The sequence below is a fragment of the Ambystoma mexicanum genome, chromosome 11 (genome assembly GCF_040938575.1).
Source record: "Ambystoma mexicanum isolate Mex_15411 chromosome 11, UKY_AmexF1_1, whole genome shotgun sequence".
Classification (NCBI taxonomy): domain Eukaryota; kingdom Metazoa; phylum Chordata; class Amphibia; order Caudata; family Ambystomatidae; genus Ambystoma; species Ambystoma mexicanum.
Window position 1 is genome coordinate 988,337,507 of NC_090934.1, and position 19,673 is coordinate 988,357,179.

At 43.5% G+C, this 19,673-nt stretch overlaps 1 protein-coding gene across 1 annotated transcript in view; it reads right to left on the reverse strand.

Moving 5' to 3' along the window:
• Positions 1 to 19,673, reverse strand: part of LOC138505095 (receptor-type tyrosine-protein phosphatase beta-like) — a 221,127-nt gene that overhangs the window by 121,242 nt on the left and 80,212 nt on the right. The window contains exon 3 of the mRNA XM_069625409.1: positions 6,702 to 6,923. Within this exon, the coding sequence (XP_069481510.1) occupies positions 6,702 to 6,923 (222 nt within the window). The remainder of the gene's footprint in view (positions 1 to 6,701; positions 6,924 to 19,673) is intronic.

Here is a 19,673-nt window from a genome sequence, read left to right on the forward strand (position 1 = left end):
CAACAGGCTTTCATTACAGCGCCACTTCCCTCCTGAAAGAGGTAAGTCTGCCCACCTTATATCTGATAGGACCATGTCATGGTCTGACCATGTTATCGTAACTATTTCAGATAGTGTTGTGGTGTCGAGGAGGTCCTTGGTGAGGTACAGGTAATCAATCCTGGTGAATGTTTTGTGCGGATTGGAGTAAAATGTGTCGCCTCTTTCATCAGGATGTTTAATTCTCCACACATCTTGCAGGTCATATATCTCCATTATGTCAGAAAGTCCAGTGCGTTCACTTCTAACTTGGCTTTTTATCTCAGTCTTTGGTCGGGTCTGCCCACTGGTTAAAGTCTCCACCAATAACAACCTGGCCGGATGCCTCCAACATTATTTTGGGTATTGTCTTTTCTAGGAACTTGGCTTGTCCTGCATTGGGGGAGTATATTACCGCAACTGTTACTTTGACCTTTGCGATTGTCCCAGATATCAAGAGAGTCCGCCCGCTTACATCGGACCAGGTTTTATCCACTTCGAAGTTGATTCCTTTCTTGATCAAGATTCCGACTCCCGCCTTTCCTGAGTGGGCCTGAGCCCCAGAATTCCTTTCCCCCTCTTTTTCCAAGTATTCCTCTATCCTCCCCCTTGGCAAACTTTGTTTCTTGTAGAGGGAGAATGTCTATTTGAGATCTGCGGAATTCCCTTGCCACTAGTGATCTCTTGGTCGGCGAGTTGAGGCCTTTCACGTTAAGTGTTCCTATCCTTAGGGACTCCCCACCCTTCTGTTCTTCAATTGGTGCCATTATCAGAGTATTTCGGTTGTATTTAGGTTGGACCTATCAGTGAACTTAGTGACGACAACTAAGTACACCCAAAGTTTCAGCTAATGTGCAATCTTTTTTTTTTTTGAAGGACGTTTCAAGCCTCAACTATCTCTACAAATTTTCTTTTTGAAACTAGGAGTATTGTTTCAACTCCGAAGGCACACAAACAGAGGAATTATTTTTCTCTCGTTCTGTTTCACATTAGTATATAAAACCAAGGACACTACAACCTGGAAACTAACTGGATCTAAACAAAGCATCTTGCTTTTGCTCCATCTTACATTAGTGCACACAACCAAGGATACTATAATTTGGAAACCAACTGGATCTCATCAAAGTACAAGTGAACTTAGTGATGGCAACTAAGTACATTCAAAGTTTCAGCCAATGTGCAATCTACTTTTAAAATAAACATTTCTTGTTATTTTCTGGAAACCAGGATCACTATCTGAACACTTAGTGAATGCAACTAAGGGCACTTTATTTTGTTAACCAACTGAACTTTGATACAGTACCGGCATCACATACTAGTGTATGGACATAATACTCCTATAAGAACCATTCTGTTTGTGATTTACCTTTTGCTTTCGCCACCGTATTAAGGCTTGTTTGTCTCATCTATACTTGAACCTAATAACTTCAAATTAAATATCTCTTTGAAATCTACTATTAGTGTCATTACCTAATTTTGAGAAGCGCGACAGGAGGGCTTTTTTTCCTCTCAAGTTTTCCAAGCCCAGGTCAGCCTCTATGGCATCCCTCAGTTGCAGCATCCCAAACTCCTTTTTAAGTGTCAACCTGATCAATAATATCCACCTAGAGCGCCATCACTGTTTCTAAGGCTGAACTCTTTCTCTTTTATTATACATCTGTGTAGCCCTCAAATACTTGGCTCCCTCTAAATGTTGTTAATTGTACTTACATACCAAACCCCTGATTTCCTTAGTCTGCCTTACTGCACATTTTACGCTACCCAGACTGTGTTTGGTAAGACCGACTGTGAATAGCTCTAGCTCATCCACTTGGTTGGTCAGAATCCCCACACCACTGGCAGTTCTGAAAATCGCTCCTAACAAATGTTAATGAGAAGATTGTACATTTCGGTCTCTCAGACGGACTCAACATTGCCAAGAAGGTAATCCATCCAAAGATATTTCACATCATGAACAGTGTCAATTCAATCAAAGCAATTAGTGAACTGATGTTGCTGGTGACCACCATAAAATTCACTCACAGTATTATAGCTAGGAATGTTATATGATTTGGTGCCCATTGTAGTCCTTAGCCTTTTATTTAGTCCTTTCCTGGACATCTAAATCAGCTTTGATGTGTCCCTGTTCACTCGATAGTCTGAAAGGTTCTATGTAAAATTTCCGCATTTAAAAGGTTGCACACAAAAAAGACTGATTTAATTTGCCCTATTTAATGCAGCATTTAAATGCAGAAATATCAATTGTCTGAGGTGGGGTTTCCTCCCCCAACCCTGAGAATCTGTTCGCCCACCCACCACCACCACCACCCACACAATCTCCTGGACTTGCCAAATTTCTTTGCAATTGGGGGTTTCACCTCCAAGTCCCCACTTTCCTTCCTTTCCTAGCAACACATTCCCCCTTAACCCCACTGCAGATACACTGATTCACACACACAAACATGCAAACACACTCACGTTTATCTGCCCCCTCCCACTTGGAGCCGTCTTAGAGTGGTCTTTCTAAAACAGTCTGTTCAAAATTCGCTTTTATTAAAGCAAAGTTTTCACTTAGCACCGTCTGCAAAGCTCTGGAAGCACTCAATGATGCTTCGCACTATAAGGCCGGAAGAGTGTGGACCCCCTAGCGTCAATTTGAAATCCTCTTCATAGAGAAGAACTTTGTAGGAACTCTCACCAACTTCTTTACCCTTGACTTCATAACTCCTCATTGTTAGATGTTAATGTGCATGCTCAGACTCTGCTATTGCAGCCCGTTAATGGCGAACACGGCCCATAAGTACAAGTAAAGGGATTCTATGCAGTTAATGAACAATAGTAAGAAATCCATTATTTTCAGGACTGAATACATATGACAAGGAAACACTGCCAATGTTTTCTCTTCACCAATGTTGGGGATCACAGAGAGTTCTCATGAAGCATTTGTTATTTGAGCTATAATACACAGGTTTCTCTCATTGTCACAACCATGATTCCTTGTTCTTGTTGAAGAAGTGTAGGGGTAATTTTCTCTGTGTGGATTGTGGGCCTTAGTCAAGATCTTTTAGCCAGTGTTCAAATAGATCTGTAATTTCCACATGCACACAGGTGTTTCTCATTTTTATGAATCAGCGTCCTCACAGATTCTTTAATTTCCCTTGGGAAATCATTATTCCGCCAGAACTATTCAAATACATAACAAAGAACCAGAGTTATCTCCTTCGTGGATGGCTCAAGTGGTAGATAATTTGGGCCCGATGGGCCCGAATTCATGCTGGAAATTGAACCGCAAAACTGATTTTTTTTTTTTACCAGGCATGAGTGGTCTTCTTGACTGAACTTCAGGAGGCCTCGTCACCCAGGGACATTTTCCTAAGCTTCTGTGTCTGCTTCACCACCAAAATGATATATGCTGCTATATTTCCAGAATTCCTCAAACAGTTTGCTCCTCAACTTGTAGCTTTCCGGCATTACACTTCTTCCAAAGATCTTGTAGGAGAGTTGAAGTGTTTTTAATCGGTGCATAAAAAGCTGAACATACTTTTCTCTTGTGTTCAAAGACCTTTGTCCGGTCCTAAATAGTGCTCATTTTGCCTCCGTTCCTCAGGTTTGGGAATTGCTTCTCTAGATTCTTCCCCGTGAGCATTTTTACATTCACTTCCTGTTGGTTTTTCTTTTGCTGCATCAGGCCAAACACTAGGCAAATCTTTTAAATAGCGATCTTCAGCACAAGGTCAACAGTTGACACATGGCGCGCTGCCTTTGTGTAATGTTAGAAAATATGAGATACTTTTTTCATTTGGTTTGCGAGATTTAGCAATTTAGGAAGAGAGCCGTGTTAAGTCCTAGTTGGTCTAAACTTTATCAGATCCACTTAAATTGTGACCTAGACCAGAGTGTGGTCGGAAAGATTAACATTGAATATATTCACTTTAGTAATGTCGGCATCAGGGTGTGGCTGGATATTTGAATATTGGCAATATCTACTTTGGTTATGCCATCCTTTCAAGTCCTTCATAGGAAAAGGTAATTGATATGGGCTGAGCTGTCAGGTGCACTGCAGTGGATAGCATACTCTCTCCCGATGGGTGTGCTAGTTTTCATGAGTGCACAAGACCTAGCTGCTTCACAAGTGCCTGTCGTGTCTTTCTGCTTCTGGTTGCCCCATGTCCGACCAGCTAGGATTCTGTCCAATTGGTTTTCAGATGCTCGTTTGAAGTCAATACCTACCAGCAAGTAAAGGCATGTGTGAAAGCATAGATTCCTCATAAAATGATATAGGATGTCCTTGTAGTGTAAGTGTGTAGAAATATTTTAACTAGAGAAACTGCTTAGTTTTCAAAATTAGGATGCAGGATGAAATACTTAGAGGCTTGATCATTTTCTACCGATTTCTGCCCTCCATTTGTTAGGGAATCAAAAGATTAGATCATGAAAATTGGTTACCTGTGGAAGCCCAGATAATCTTCCGCCTTCTTACCTTGACGCACAAGTGCCTATTTGGTACCAGTCCCAGCTATCTACCCAAAAGAACCTCTTGGTTACCTGTACGGAGAACTCTGAGAACTAATTTCAACAACTTGCTGATAGTGCAGAGAAAAAATTGGGTATCGGGTGGGCAGTGTACCTTAGATTATGCCGCTCCTAACCTCTGGAACGCTATGACACCCAAGTTGCAGGATTGCCGTCTTCTGGAACCTTTCAAGAGAGCCCTGAAGACTCATCTTTTCACCTAATTAATAGCCTTATTTAGCATTGGCCTTGTGGGTTATTTTGGTCTCAAGTGGATAGGTGGTCTTGCTCTCGTGTTTCTATTTTTATTGTTTTGGCTATTTTTCTGTTTTGTGTTGTTATTTATGTTTGTGAGCACCTGAATGCCTCTGGGCCTGTTCTTTGGAACTATACAGATAATAAGTAAATATATAAATAAATACATTATACAGCCCTATCAGTAGTTGATCTTTTGGAACCTCAGTGGAATTTGAATTATGCCAACCCCAACCTCTTAGTTGTAATTAGCTGATAGAGGTGTACTGTTTTCATGTCCAGCTTTGGCTGAGCCTTTAACATTGTTACATTTTACTAGTTTGCATTTTGCTGTTTTGTTGCCTTTGTAGCCTTTCAAGCCTAGCGGGTGGATGGGTGTGAAGATGTGGAGACTTGAGCTCAGTAGGGTTATGCCAGGGCAGAACCATGACAGAGAAGATCCACCTTCTCTTGCTGTTCTATTCTGCTCAGTAAATAATCTATATTTATGACTCGCAAACATCACAAACTGAATTTACTCAAACAGCAGGTGTTATTACTACCCACATTATTAGTACTTATTTTATCAACCTCAGAAAAATTAAAGGCAGAAAAAGCCTGCTGGGTTTTATACCATTGACCTGCAAGTCGCTGGGAAGATCCTCACCCCAATGAGAAATGTTACCAGTCATAACCTTTTCATTTTGATATTGTCTGTCTATGGAAGGTATTTCAATTATGGACTTGTTATTCACTATGAAGCCTGTATCTTAGCTCCTGTGCCAAAACAGCCCAGGGGATCTCGAGGCCACATCATCAGTGCAGTTATCGAGTAATGTAGGTGGGACAGCAGTAGTTGGAAGCGTTATCGCCCTATTTCTCATGCCAAGGACACACTATAGCATCCTCCTGGTCCTCACTGCACCATACTTTGACCTGAGAACACTATTGGATAGTTTCATGCATACCATGGGGACATCCTTGTGTGGTGGATCAAGTGTGGCTAGCTATTGTCTTCTTCCACACATAAAGGGAGTTAGCTGGGAGACCGTTCTGTATTGGTTGTTAGTCTCAAACCTACTTCTTACTCTGACATTATAATCCCAGCCTCCTTTATTAAACAATTTAAGGGCCTGGTGCTCAACACGCTCCTCAGCATCATCAATGGCTTCCTCAAAGAAGGGTAATTCAAGGTCACCCGCAAGAGTGGTCTCATATGACCTCTTTTGAAAAAACAACCCTAGATCCAGACAAACTCACCAACTACCGGCCCATTATGAACCTCCCATTTATTGGCACAAAAGTAGTTGCTACACAACTACTTGTCAGAATCGAACCACTCTGCTTCCTAGGTGACCATCAGTCAAGGTTCTGCCCCAAGTGTAGCATCGATACACCCACCATCCAGGTGGTGGATGATTCCCTCCAAATCATGGATAAGGGCGACTCATGCCTCCTCGTTCTCCTTGACGTCTCGGCTCCATTTGACACCTTCGACCACTGCATCCTTCTCTCCTTCCTTGCTGATAGGATGTGATTCCCTGACGCTGTCCTGAATTGGTTTACCTCCTACCTCTCAGGCAGACATTAGGCTGTCCAAATGAACTTGTTGCGTTAGAACGGACACCAGGTCTCCTGAGGAGACCCCCAAAGCTCCATCCTCTCACCAATCCTTGTTAACCTGTACATGGAGCCTCTGGGCCCTCTCCTCAAAGATCCAAAAATAGCCATACACCAAAACATGACTCTTTCAACAACACCTGACCAAGGACTAATTTCAAAGGACGAACATACCGATGCACAGACCTCGCAGTACTGTGCTACTGTTAAAAGATGACAGCCCTAATGCTGGCTACCCACACTCTCTACAGCACTCCACTGCTGTCGAGCTAGGTCTGCTCTTTAAACAATAACATAAAAATAAAATAAGTCAAAAACAAATGATAAAAGTTATTTACTTGTGGTAATGATTTTGCTGCAGGTTTCATTGCCATTTGTAATGTTTAGAATGTATTTTGTAAAAGGCTGCAGATTTGTGATGGATGAACTTGACAGGTTTTTCATGGATGCAAGTGTTCCATTTGCATAGGTGATGCTGCTTATTGAATAACCATTCGATGATGTTATAGTTACACCAGTAGATGTTGTACTTGTTGTTACTGAGTTGCAGTCTCCGGTTCCTGCAAGATAAAGAGGAGAGATTCAAAAGGCAGCCCTGAGATATCCATCACTGACCAGTAGTAGGACTTTTCTGAAGATCATTTGCAGGGGATTGGGCCTCATTACGAGGTTGCCGGTCCGGTAACAACGGTACCAGTACAGTCTGACCTGGTGGGCGGAAAGGCACCCGCACGCAGAACTCGACGGATGCACCGGCACCATTCGCGAATGGTGCCGGTGCATCGGACCTCTCCATTCCCATTGATTCCAATGGGACTCAAATGGGAATGGGGAGTAAAATCTCCCAGCACACAGCAATGGGCAATTACCGGGTCTGCCAAGACTGGAATGCCCCGGTAATTGCCCATTGCCAGGTGCTGGTAAATTCATGACTCTGGCAGCAGCCGTGCCGGTATTTACCGGCACGGCTACCGCTATGCTCATAATGAGGCCCAATATCTCTTAACAAGCCAAAACAGGCATAAGACTAAACATTCTTGAGAAATGTATATGAATATTTCATCTATATGCTAGATGCTACTGATATTCTGAGCAATATCAATGTAATGGTGCAAGTAAGTGGTTTTATGTCACGCAGGAGAGAGAATGTATGTTTATGAAAATAAGTGTTCAACTTAACTTTAACTCCAATGCATCATCCGCATCAGCATGAATCTCTAACGCTACAGACTGGGAATGTGGAATGTGCAGAAGAGAATATTGTACTATGTGCCCTGCAGGTGGAAAGGGGACAGTCTTCAACAGGAAGCCTCTGTATCCTATCAAATGTCTTAGTGATTTATGTATGCGTGTGTGTATGTATGCATGCATTTATTTATTGGGGTGGTTTTCTAAAGAGTGGATCAGACCACATCATGCGTCAGAGCTATGAACGTGTTGAGTTACATTCGGGTCATATTTAAATTTAAATTGTTTATCAGATCACTTGTATCCAAGGCTGACCTGGAATTTTCTGCAGGATAAGAACCAACTTCATTTACAAAATAGCAATGGGGGTAGTTTAAAGTATATTGGCAAATAATTGAATTATTGTTTGCCCCTTGATTTCATGCATGCAAAATCAAATTCATTATTTGTGAAAAGGAAAGGTATCAATTTGTTCAACTTCGATGTTAGATGTCTAACCCTAAAATAAGCAAATGGGCTTGAAGAGAACATTTCCCTATGTTAGCCATCTTTGAGGCACATCAAATGCACAAAGTGTTGTCTAATTGATATAAGGCTCATGATAACGGGGCCTTAACACAATCACTTACATCACAAAAACATTGGAAAATCTACCTATAAAGGAAGTAATGCGAGATCAGTGCAACATATTTGGTTGAGGGCAATAATCTTGGTTTCCAGAAGTCACTTATATGAGAATGGTTTTAAGATCGTCTTAAACTGTTGCATAGATTTAGGAATAACTTCCAAATTCACTCGGATTCATGTTATTCTATGTTATCGGATTCATCTCAGAGAGCTACTTTCATCTATATATGGTGGAAATGCCCAAAACCATCCAACTATTTTGGGAGCATATTCTTCACATAATAAAGGATATTACATTATTCAATATCCATAAAGAGCCTTTTGTAATTCTACTGGGAAACCCTAGACAGAATCACAAATACCCTTTGCATTTTTCAATGGGTAGAGTGTTAGTCCAATAGTTCCAAAATAACCATATCACAATCCTGGAAGTCTGAAGATGTCAAACAAATAAATGTGTACTGGCACAGGATAACAGTAAATAATAACGATGGAAAATTAGGACCAGTGATCCGCAATACATGTCTGACTCGACTTGTTTGGCTATATGGGCGCTATTCATAGTTTTCATATATTGAACTGAGAATTCAGAGATGTCTAGACCAACCTATCTAAGAACGGTTTCACTTATATGATATATTGCTTAATTTTCCTTTTTCATTAATAGATATGCATTCTTTTTTGAGATATGAGGAGTTGCATTATGTATGCATGCATAATGAATATGAACAACCCTATTAAAAAAGTAGACACATTCTGTTCAAATGAATGATTGTCACAAGTATAACTTTACATACATTTATCGATCATCATTTTTGTCTCATTCTCTTGTTCCATAGTTATATTGCTTTGCTCTTTAATTGCTGTAAGAGGGGATTATATACTTCATGATTATTAAGCATGCATCCACTTGATGTATGACAAAGTTGATGGTGATATGTAATCTTTATGCCTTTATTATGCATGATATTATGTAGCGGGTAACCTGTCATCTAACTAATTTTCACTATGCTTTAGAATTGTGCTGCACATACTGTTAATCTCGCCTCTTTTTAACGATGTGTCTCAAATCGTAATGTAATATTTGTTTTTAACTACTCAAGGTAGGAATGAAAATTTGATACAATAATTCTTTAAAAATAGTATAAAATAAAACATTAATGACTGCAAGTATCTAAGGTCTTTTCATTGCAAAGGCAAACAGGTGCAAGACTGTACATTTGAAACCAAATGGCTCTGTTAAATTGTGTCTCTAACTAACCCAACCTAACAATTGTCATCCTCCTCCTAACTTCAGATGTTTTCCTACTCATGAAATATTGAGCATGCCCAAATTCGTATTTTGTATTTTCACATTAACTCTTCAAAATGGTACATTCTGATAAAATGATTCTGTCTTTCAATCTAATGTTGCTCCTTCCTAAATAAAGGAGTGTGCGTCCCATCTGGGATAATGACTGTATATATTGAATCCATGGTAGGCTTTTTAAACTTTGTGTAATATCACATTCTTGAGAATCAAAAATGTTAATTTCAGATTGGGATTTGATCACACTGCCAGGCACAATTTCAGGGATAATCACAACTTGTCCTCCCTCCCCTCCCATCCCGCCCCCCGCCCCGGGTGGTGTATGTGCTTACTGGGTTCTTGTTGTTAGTAGGCTCACGTGCCATGCCACGTGATGTTGAGAGTGGACCATTTAGTTAGATCCGGTGTCAATTTGATCCCCAGATATGTTATATTGCTTTTTGCATTTTTCAACTGGGTCGTGTGGGCCAGATTTGAGATTCTGTCCAGGTCCGTTGTCAGATTTAGAATCTCCAACTTGTTCCTTGTCATTTTCATCCGCAGACGGTCCCGAAGCGGTCTATCTCCTCCAGGAGGGCCGGTAGGGACCGGTCCAGATCCGCCATGGCCACTAGCATGTTGTCGACGAAGGCCATTGTTTTATGCTCTTCTCCTCCAATTTGAATGCCTTTAATCTGTTGTAGTGTTCGTATTCTTATCAGCAATGATTCCAAAAATAATGCGTAGAGGAGGGTTGAAAGGGGGCATCCCTGATTTGTACCTCTGGTAAGAGCGATTTGGGGCGATAAGAGGCCGTTTAGTGATACCCTCATTGTGGGCGTTTTGTAGTTGTCCTTGATCATCTGCATGTATGAGTGTCCGAAGCCCATGCGTTCCATAGTGTGAAAAAGTTGAGTCCATTCGACCCTGTCAAACGCTTTTTCTGCGTCCAATCATACCAGGATCGCCGGGGTCTGTGTGTTTTCTGCTTTTTCAATGAGATGACTTCTCTTTGCGTATTGTCTGCTGTTTGCCTCCTTGGAATAAATCCTGCTTGATCGGGAGCCACAAGCGTTGGTTGGAGTCTGGAGAGCCTTTCTACCAATATCTTTGTATAGAGTTGGCATCCAGGTTAATTGGGGCGATTGGTCGGTACGATCCCGGCAGTATCGGGTCCTTTCCTGGCTTGGGAAAGTTCACCATCTTTGCCTCATTCATTGAGGGGGTTATGTTACCCTGTGTCTTAAAGCTATTGTATAGCTTGGTCAGTCTCGGGGTCAGGATTTTCTGGATTTTTTTATAGAAGGAATCTTTTTAGCCGTCCGGGCCTGGCGCTTTGTTCTTCGGTAGCCTCCTGATAGCCTGGATTACTTCTTCTGGCTGTTTGTCCCTCTCCAGCATAGATTTGTCTGTTTCCGATATTTGTGGCAGCAATATTCTTTCAAGATATGTCTTTTGGCTGTCTGCTTGCAGATTGTCTGATTGGTATAGGGTCTGGTAGTATCTCTTCATTATTTCCCCCATCTCTTCTTTGGTCATCTTTATGTTCCCTTGCTGGTCTTTCACTTTCATTATTGTCGCCCTTCGACCCTTGTCACGGAGTTGCCGCGCCTGGAGTTTGTTGGCTTTGTTGGTGCTGACATAGTACATTTGTCTGGTTCGCAGAAGGGCCAATTCTGCTTTCCTGGTTTGAAGCATCCCCAATTGGCCTTGGATATGTTTCATGGCTAGTTTTGCCTTCCTGTTGGAGTTGTTGAAGAGTTCTTTTCGCACTTCTGCTAGCGTTCTCTCCAGTTCTTCTTCACATTTTGCGTGTTGCTTGTCTCTTTGGCTTTTCAGTGCTATTAGCTCACTACGCAGTACTGCCTTGAATGCATCCCAAATTATTCCTTGGGGCGTTGTGCCTGAGTCATTTTCAGCAAAGTAGAGGTCTATCTTCTCCTTTATCGTTTCCACTATCGTAATATCTTGTAGTATGTCCGTTGGGAACCTCCAGGTCCAGACCCCTCCTTTAGGATTCAGAATGTTGAAGGTGGATTCTTTTGGGGCATGGTACGAGAGTGATATTGGACCAATTTCTGTTTCCAACACCTTACTCACTATTCCTGCCAAGGCCCACATACAGTCAATTCCGGATTGTTTGTTATAAATGTGGGAGTAGTGCGTGTATCCCTGTGTTTCTCGTTTCTTTGACCGCCATGGTTGTGGATGTTCAGCGCTTCAAAGGCTTTCTTGAGTACTGTCGTGGGGGCACCTGCTTCAGTTCGTGTTTTGGAGTTTCTGTCCAATGTGAGGTTGCATGCTATCTTGAGTTGCCCCCCCATGATGATTGCTCCTGTGGCGAACTCTTCCAAAGCCCCTAGAGTTCCTTTAAGAAATCTTTCCTGTCCTGTGTTGGGGCGTAAATAGATGCCAGGGTGATGTGCCTGCCTTCCAACATCATATTCATGAAGAGGTATCTCCCCTCCTTGTCGGTCTTGTCATCTGCACTTCAGCGTTGAGCTTGTCTTCTATTGCTATGAGAACACCTGCTCTATTCCCCTCTGCATTAGCCTGGTATATATGTAAGAATCCCCTTATCCTTATCTGTGATTTGTCTTCCTTCTTTATATGTGTTTCTCGATATCCGCCTTCATTTTCCATGCTTGCCGTTCTAGTTTTTTCCTTTTTGTCAGAGTGTTTTCATCCCCCTGACATTGTGCGACAAAATCCTTATCTGGTTCGTAATTTTCTAATCCATTGTTCCACATAACAATAGTCCTTTCCCCTTGCCGCTCCCTTGGAGTTCCATGATCTATTTTTTGGTGATTTCTCTGCCATCCATTCCCTCCTGCCACCCCCTCCCTGTCCCGATGTCCCATTCCCCCTGAGGGGGGCGCTAGGTTCCTATGTGCGCCCAGACGGGTCATCCTTAGCGCCTGACCTCCTATCCACCTCAGTCCCTTGTTGCAGGGGATCCTAAACCCCACTGTAGGTTCCAAACAAGCCTTCCTTCGATCTCCCAGGGCCTGTGTTTTGTTATTCTAGCCGAGTCCTTGCCCTTAATCTGTACTTTCGATCTCCTTATTGTACGATCTTTCTTTATTTGTGTCTCTTGTATTTCCTTGTTCTGGTGTATTTCATCTGTTGCTTCGTCACCGTTTTCCACTCCCCCGGCTTTTTGGGGGCTCTTGTTTTCCTATGCTGCCGGTCATGAGTTGATTCATCTCCATTTTGCAGACACAGGATGTGCTTCCCTTCCTCGCATGTTGTTATCCTATGTTGGGTCCCTTCCCATGTGAACAGGAGACTGAACGGGAAAGTCCACTTGTACCTCACTTGGTTTGCCGTTAAGTGTTGAACCACCAGCTGTATTTTCCGTCTCTTCAGGAGGGTAGATTGGGCTAGATCCTGATATAGTTGGACTTCTTGGCCGTTTACTCGCATCAGGGTTGCATATCTCACCTTGCGCAGTATTTGCTCTTTTTGAGCGTAAGAAGTTATGGCCGCCAGGACATCCCTTGGCCTTGTCCCTGGTTCTGCTGATCTCTTGGGGCCTACCCGGTGTAATCTGTCTATTTTTATTTGGAGTTCAGTGTATTCTGCTAGAATTTCTGTGAAAAGTTGCACAATCGTTCCCTGTAGGTCTTTGTCTTCTACCCACTCGGGCAGGTTATTGATACTGATGTCTGATCTTCTCGACCTATTTTCCAAATCCTCACACCGGAGCTCTAGATTGTTGGAGGTGCATGCAAGTTGTTCTAGCAGTTTGTCTGATTTTAGCGTGTCTTCTTCCACCTGCTGCACTACTCTCTCTAGCGTGTCCGTTCTCTCTTCTAGCTTAGCAATATCCACTTTGACCTCTTGGAGGGACTGCTTCATGTCGTCTCTCAGTGTTTGAAATTGCTCTTGGATGGAGAGGAGGATCTGATTTTGTAGATCTTTGAAGCAGCTCTGCATTTTCGTTTTGGTCATTGCGTTGTCTTCTATAGTTTGCAGGGGGGGCTCGTGTGGGACTGTTCCTGTCGCCCCTTTGCTTGTATCGGCCGTGTCCTGTGCACTCCAAAGCTGTCTTACATTTCGATTTTGCTTTCTTAGAGGAGGGGACTGCGCTGGGGTCTTGGCTCTAGACTTGGACATCAATGCTCGTGGTCTGTGCTTCACACTGTTGTCTTTGTGTCGTGCCACTTCTGTTCATAAACCCATACTTGATGGCCGTGGGTTTGCCACAGGCTCACCACTTTATCCCTGTTTAGTTTAGTTTAGTTTGGTTAAGTTTGTTTATTTGTCTAGCACAGCCAAACCTTAGGGTAAGTCGGCGCATTGTCTTAGTTGCAGCAGTGCTACATATAGTTGCACATACAGGGTATAACATAGAATGATACAGAACAATAGTTGGTGTAAGGGACCAGGTTACAGAAAGGTCCGTAAAGAAGCATATATTGGCAACAAGGGCACATGTAGCCTAAGTGGTGGCATAACTTAGATCATGGAGACTTTAAATATAAAGAGCACAAGGCGCAGGATTTGGCTAAGTGCAGTTAACAGTCTATTGCTGGGTTGTGAGTAGTTCCTTTACCTTATCTAGGAACGACCAAAATTATGTATCAGCTCTGGTTGTCATAGTTAGGGCATTCCAAGATTTGGCTGCTAGCACAGTAAAGCTAGCTCCCCCTGCTGTTTTCAGGTTGAACCATGGGGCGATGAGCTGGTGTAGGCATGGGGATTTGGTTGGTCTGGAAGAGTTTTGTCTAGTAAATTTGTCAGACAAGTAGCGAGGGGCTGTCAGGTAGAGGCATTGTGGGTAATAACAAGTGCTCATAGTTTAATTCTCTCACGGATAGGGAGCCAGTGTAATTCCTTCCTGGCAGAGGAGATGTGGGCCTTGCATGGGAGGTTAAGGGCGCATCTATGGGCGTTGTTTTGGAGTATCTGTAGTCTGTTCAAATTGTGGTTCGTGGAACTTAAGAAGAGTGTGGTACAGTAGTCCAGCTTGGACACTATGAGAGCCTTGGCCTGTGTGAGGCGGCTGTTGGTAGATAAGAAGGGTTTACAGGCATTGATACGTTTATTAGTGTAGGCTGGGGATGAGATGGTGGCATTAATTTGTTTTTTGAGGCAGAGAGTTGAGTCAAGGTACACAACCGGTGTTTTGACTTCTTTAGATACTTTTATAATGTTTCCATCGATGACGAAGGCTTGGTATTTGGGGTCAAGTTTATTGAGACGGGCCTGTGAACCAACTATCAGCAGTTCCGTCTTGTCGTTGTTTAAGCAGAGGCTATGAGGGGCCATCCATGCTTGTATTTCAAGGTAGTTCTCATTTAGTTTAGCAACATCTTCCTCATAGCTCCCAGTGAGCGCAATGAGGACCTGGGTGTCGTCGGCATAGTTCGTATATATGTGACTCCCAAGTCATCAAGGCGGTCAAAAAGGAACTTGGTGAAGATACTGTAAAGTGAGGGAGAGATGCACAAACTTTGGGGGACTCCACATGGGATCGGTACAGGGTCCGCCGCGGCGCTGCCAGAAAGGGCGAAAACCCTGGTTGTTCTGTCCGATAGGAAGGACCAGATCCAATTGGTGGCATCCTGTGAGAATGCAGCAGCTGAAGAGAGGTGTTTGGTGAGTATTTGGTGGTCGACTAGGTCGAAGGCTGCAGACAAATCTAACAAGAGCAGAATGGCCATATTGCCTTGTCTTTGGCTTCATCCATTTGGATTTGTATATCCAGGAGGGCTGTTTCAGTCCCATGCCTGAATTTGGAGGTAAGCTACTCTGTCTATTATTTTTAGGAGAAAGGGGACAGTCGTGATGGGCCTGTAGTTCGTGGGTGTGTTAGGGTCAAGGTTTGGTTTTTTGAGTAAGGGTAGAACCCAGGCCTCTTTGAGGTTGTGTGGGACTACAGATTTTTTAAACAATGATTTGATCAGGGAGGTGATAAAAGCTAGATCTTTGGCCCCATCCTTGATAACTGATGCCGACATAGGTCTCCTAGACAGTTGGATGGTTTTAGGCTGGCAATTATATTGATTACTTTGTTCTATGTGACTGGTGAGAAACGGAAGGGGGGGCAGTCGGGTTGGGGTGAGCTGGGAGTGTCACTTGCGTGGACTTTGGACACAAGGTTAGCTTTTTTAGACTCAATCTTAGCTTGCAGGAGAGCTATTTTATTTGAGAGTGCTTGTTGGATGTTGTTGCACCAGGTTTTGTCCTTGATGCAATCATCGGTTGGGGGCACAGGTGATTCCATTTCTCATAGAAGGGAGAATAACTATTTTGTGCCGGATTTGGCGCTGTGTATTTTGGTATTAAAAATCTTTTTTTTTGCATTCGTAATAGCGGTTTTCGTATGTAGCTGCTGTCAGGGAGAATTTTTCTTTTGTGGTGATAGATGGGGCTTTCCTCCAGATGGATTCAGCTGTCCTTTTGAGAATCCAAAGTGCTTTTAGTTCTGCTGAGAACCATTTGCTCATATGTGCCGTTGGTTTAATCTTTCTTAATTTTAGATGTGCTATTTGATTCAAGGCTAGTTCCAGTGTGTCATTGTAGAGTTTGACTAGGGATGTGGGATTGGAGTTAGGGGAAGTAGGAGCTGCAGAGGTGATTGGGTGCAGTAATGGTCTGAGATTCTCAATAGAGATGTTGCGTTTTTTCCTAGCTAGAGATTGTAGTGATATGTTATGTGGTAGGCTTTTTTGTGTAGTTATGGTTATAGTGAAGCTGATTAGATAATGGTCTGACCAAGCGCAAGGAGTAATGTCAGTCACCGAGATGTCGCAGTTGACATCACCCAGCCAATCTAAAGTTCTGCCTTTAGCATGTGTGGGCTTGTTAATACTTTGTGTCAGGCCTAATTGTGTGATAGTGTCATTAATCAAGGAAGCATTTGAATCGTTAGGGTCCTGAAGGCCGAGGTTGAAGTCGCCCAATAATATCATTTGGGAACTGGGTTCAATATGTGGGAGATGTCCTCCTCTAAAGAGGTGATTGTGCCTGGTGGTCTCTATACAAGGTGAGCAAGTTTAGTACTGGAGCTGGACAATCAGAATTTAAAGGATAGAAGTTCAGCAGAGGGTATGTCTAGTTTGGTGACTTCTCCGATGTTCAGGTTATATTTAGCGATGACAGCTACCCCTCCACCTATCCCCGGTATTCTGTCTGCTCTGATAATAGAGTAGTTCTCTGGGACGGCCATGGAGATAGATGGTCCGGCATCAGCGTGTAACCAAGTTTCTGTACAGTGAGGAGGTCTGAGTCATTTGAGGTAATCATGTCTGCAATATCAAGAGCATGGGCTGCTAGCGACCGTGCGTTAATGAGGGCACCTTTGATAGTGGTTGTGGCAGGGGCCCCTGTGTCCCCTAGCGGGTGCTCACATGATAAAGGGGTGCTATGGTTGTTAGAGTTGGCAGTGAGGGTTGCTAGTGGAACATGGAGTGGTGATTTGCAGTCCCTTGTGTGTCGGGTTAGACTACTCAGGGGTGTGTGCTTGAGACTGGTGCGGGAGCTTAGTCTAGTGTTTCTCAGTGGCACGGGGCATGCAAGTTCAAGACCTTTGATGTTGTGTGTGTTCAGGCGGGAGACAAATTTGGTATTTCTCAAGTAAGTGGGGCATGGGATGAGGGGTGTGGGAGGAGTGGCAAATTTGACTATCCATTCTATAGGTGATAGGATAGGATAAGGGTGGTGCGGGTCTCTGGACGGTATGGGAGGGTGGGTTTTATCCCAAGTGCTAGGTGGGACGTTTGAGGGAGATATGTTGTGGAATAGAGGGAGGATGGAGGCCATGGTAAGTGTCACCCTCCTTAGCGATGCCATGTTCATGTGCTCGTAAATTAGAGGAGATAAAGCAAATACAGCAAGTGTTTGGTGATGGTGGGCCAGTAGTGGATGCTGGTTAAGGGTCTATGGTGGTCTGAGATATAGACTGTTCCATCGCTCCTTTTGTGGGGAGGCCTTTCCGTGTACCTTTGATTCACCAATGTGCCCCTTTGGCCTCTTGGTTCCGGGGGTGTATGGCCTTACAATTGTCCTGCGCGTGCATTCAATCCATGGACCTTATGGGATGTGGTTGTGGGGGTCCTGCTGCGGGTTGCGTTGTACTCACTGTGCTATCTCTGTGCCTGGTTGTCCTGATCCTGGTGCAGAGACCCTTCTCAGGCTCCTCGAGTTGGCGGCCGTCCCCCGTGCTGCTATGCCTGGGCGGCGGGTGCTGTCCGCGTAGTACATGTTGGCTGGCACAGTGGGCTCCTTCGTCTGCAGCCTAGATTATTTGGCATTCTCCGTCCCTCGAAAGGCTCCTTGATGGGTGGAGAGTAGGGGACGGTGCCCTCGATTTATAGTCCACCAGCACCTCCTTTAGGTGGGCAGGTGGGCTAATGTCCCAGCTGCAGTTCAACGTGGCATGGTGCTGGTGGGCATTATGTGATCGGGCCTCATAATTTCAGAGAATCCGGGGGCCGTGTGTGCAATGACTTATTGTCCGCAGGAGCCGCTGGTCTTGATTAGTGGGCCGGGTCTCCTTCCATGCTTGTTTCCCCATGTGTGGGCGTTATGGTCCTTGGCAGGTGGGAGTTTTACAATCCCTGCTACCGTGTGGTACCATATGTTGCCGCACTCTGTCTCTGCCGGGAGGCAGGCTCAGTTTCTCCATCCATTCGGAGGCACCTTGCATAGATTTGGCAGTCTCCATGCCCTGTCTCGGCTGTGAGGGCTTCTTCCGTCCCTGCAGGTGCCCTAGGGGTGCTTACTGTTGCGGCTGGGGTGTCTGGCTTGCCTCTGCCTCTCCGTATGTCTCGTCTTCGGTGCTCCGGCGTGCTTGAGGTTCACCTGCTTATGCTGTGGGGGAACCGGACAACATCTCTGCGTCCTCAGAGTGCGGTTTCTCGATCGGCTGCTTATTCCGCTCTATAAACTGTGTGATCTTTGTCAGTCACAGTTGTTGGGCTCCGACTCGCCCAAAATGCTAATTTGCTATGCTAGTTGGTGCAGCCCGGCGGGGAGAGACACTCAGGCACATCCTCCTCTGCCAGCCGCCATCTTGGAATCAAGTAGCATGTCTTTTAAATAGGTTTCCTAGAACAATATGTGAAATTCTGACATGTCTATTGAGTGGGCAAGGCAGTCTATTTTTTAATGAATAAGACGTAGAGTGACTTATATGGACAGGAATGTTCCAATTTAATTTGGTTTCCTATGAAATGACAATTTCAACGAGCTCTAATACACTGTTCATTGCATGGTGAATACACGCTCAGGACAAGTCAAATGCACATATGGTATTGTGCGTGCTTTAAAATATCACTTTTAAGTTAATGCCTGTTTTGACCATTTAAATGGCAGCGTATGGATACATCTTCATCACAGCCACCATTGAAGTTGGAATTTCATCAATTATAATGTGTTTATGTTTAAATTAATTTACTTATTTCTATTTTATTAAAAAATAGACCTTCAGTGCAGCCCTGCATGTTTTTTGTCACAAAATGGAGGGAGTTTGTAGGGAATCAATATTGTTCAATTGGGGGTGCCAGGTTCATAAAAAATATCTGTCTTTAATAAATAAAAATTGTGCAAGCCTGATTTGGGGTGGGTGGAAAATTGAAACATCCTGCCAAACGCAAGCATGATACCTCTCCTCTCATGCAATCAATATGGTCCTGATTGGGCCAGGAAAGCCATCTGCCAATAAGATTTAACCAGCGTCACCATTCAAACCCTGAGATTCCATTACAACATGTAGTAGTACTTATTGACTTCAATCTACTGCTTAGGTAACATACTCTCTTTCATGTATATAACACCCCTGACACTCACATGATCCCATCACCTTTGATATGAATTCCACAAAACAGCGTGTGCACGCATAATTATAGACAAAAGCACAGATATGGAAGGCCAGTGCTGCCCAGAAAAAAAGGGTAAAAGCCTATTTTTTCCCCAATTACGAATGACAACAAATTGGCATGCAAATTCAACAATCAGGATACCAAAATTTAATTGCCAGAGTTAACAATCCATACCAGGTTAGCATAATATCTACTGCATAAATACATGTATAGAACTCATCCAGCTTTTATTAGAAGCGGTAAATGAGTGCTCCCACATACATCTCACATCATGCATATTTTCTGCAATTATCTGCTAGCTTTCCTTCACTCAAAGTCCATAAACTAAGGGGCAATGTAACAAAACACCTGCCCACCAACATGAACCTGGGTACATG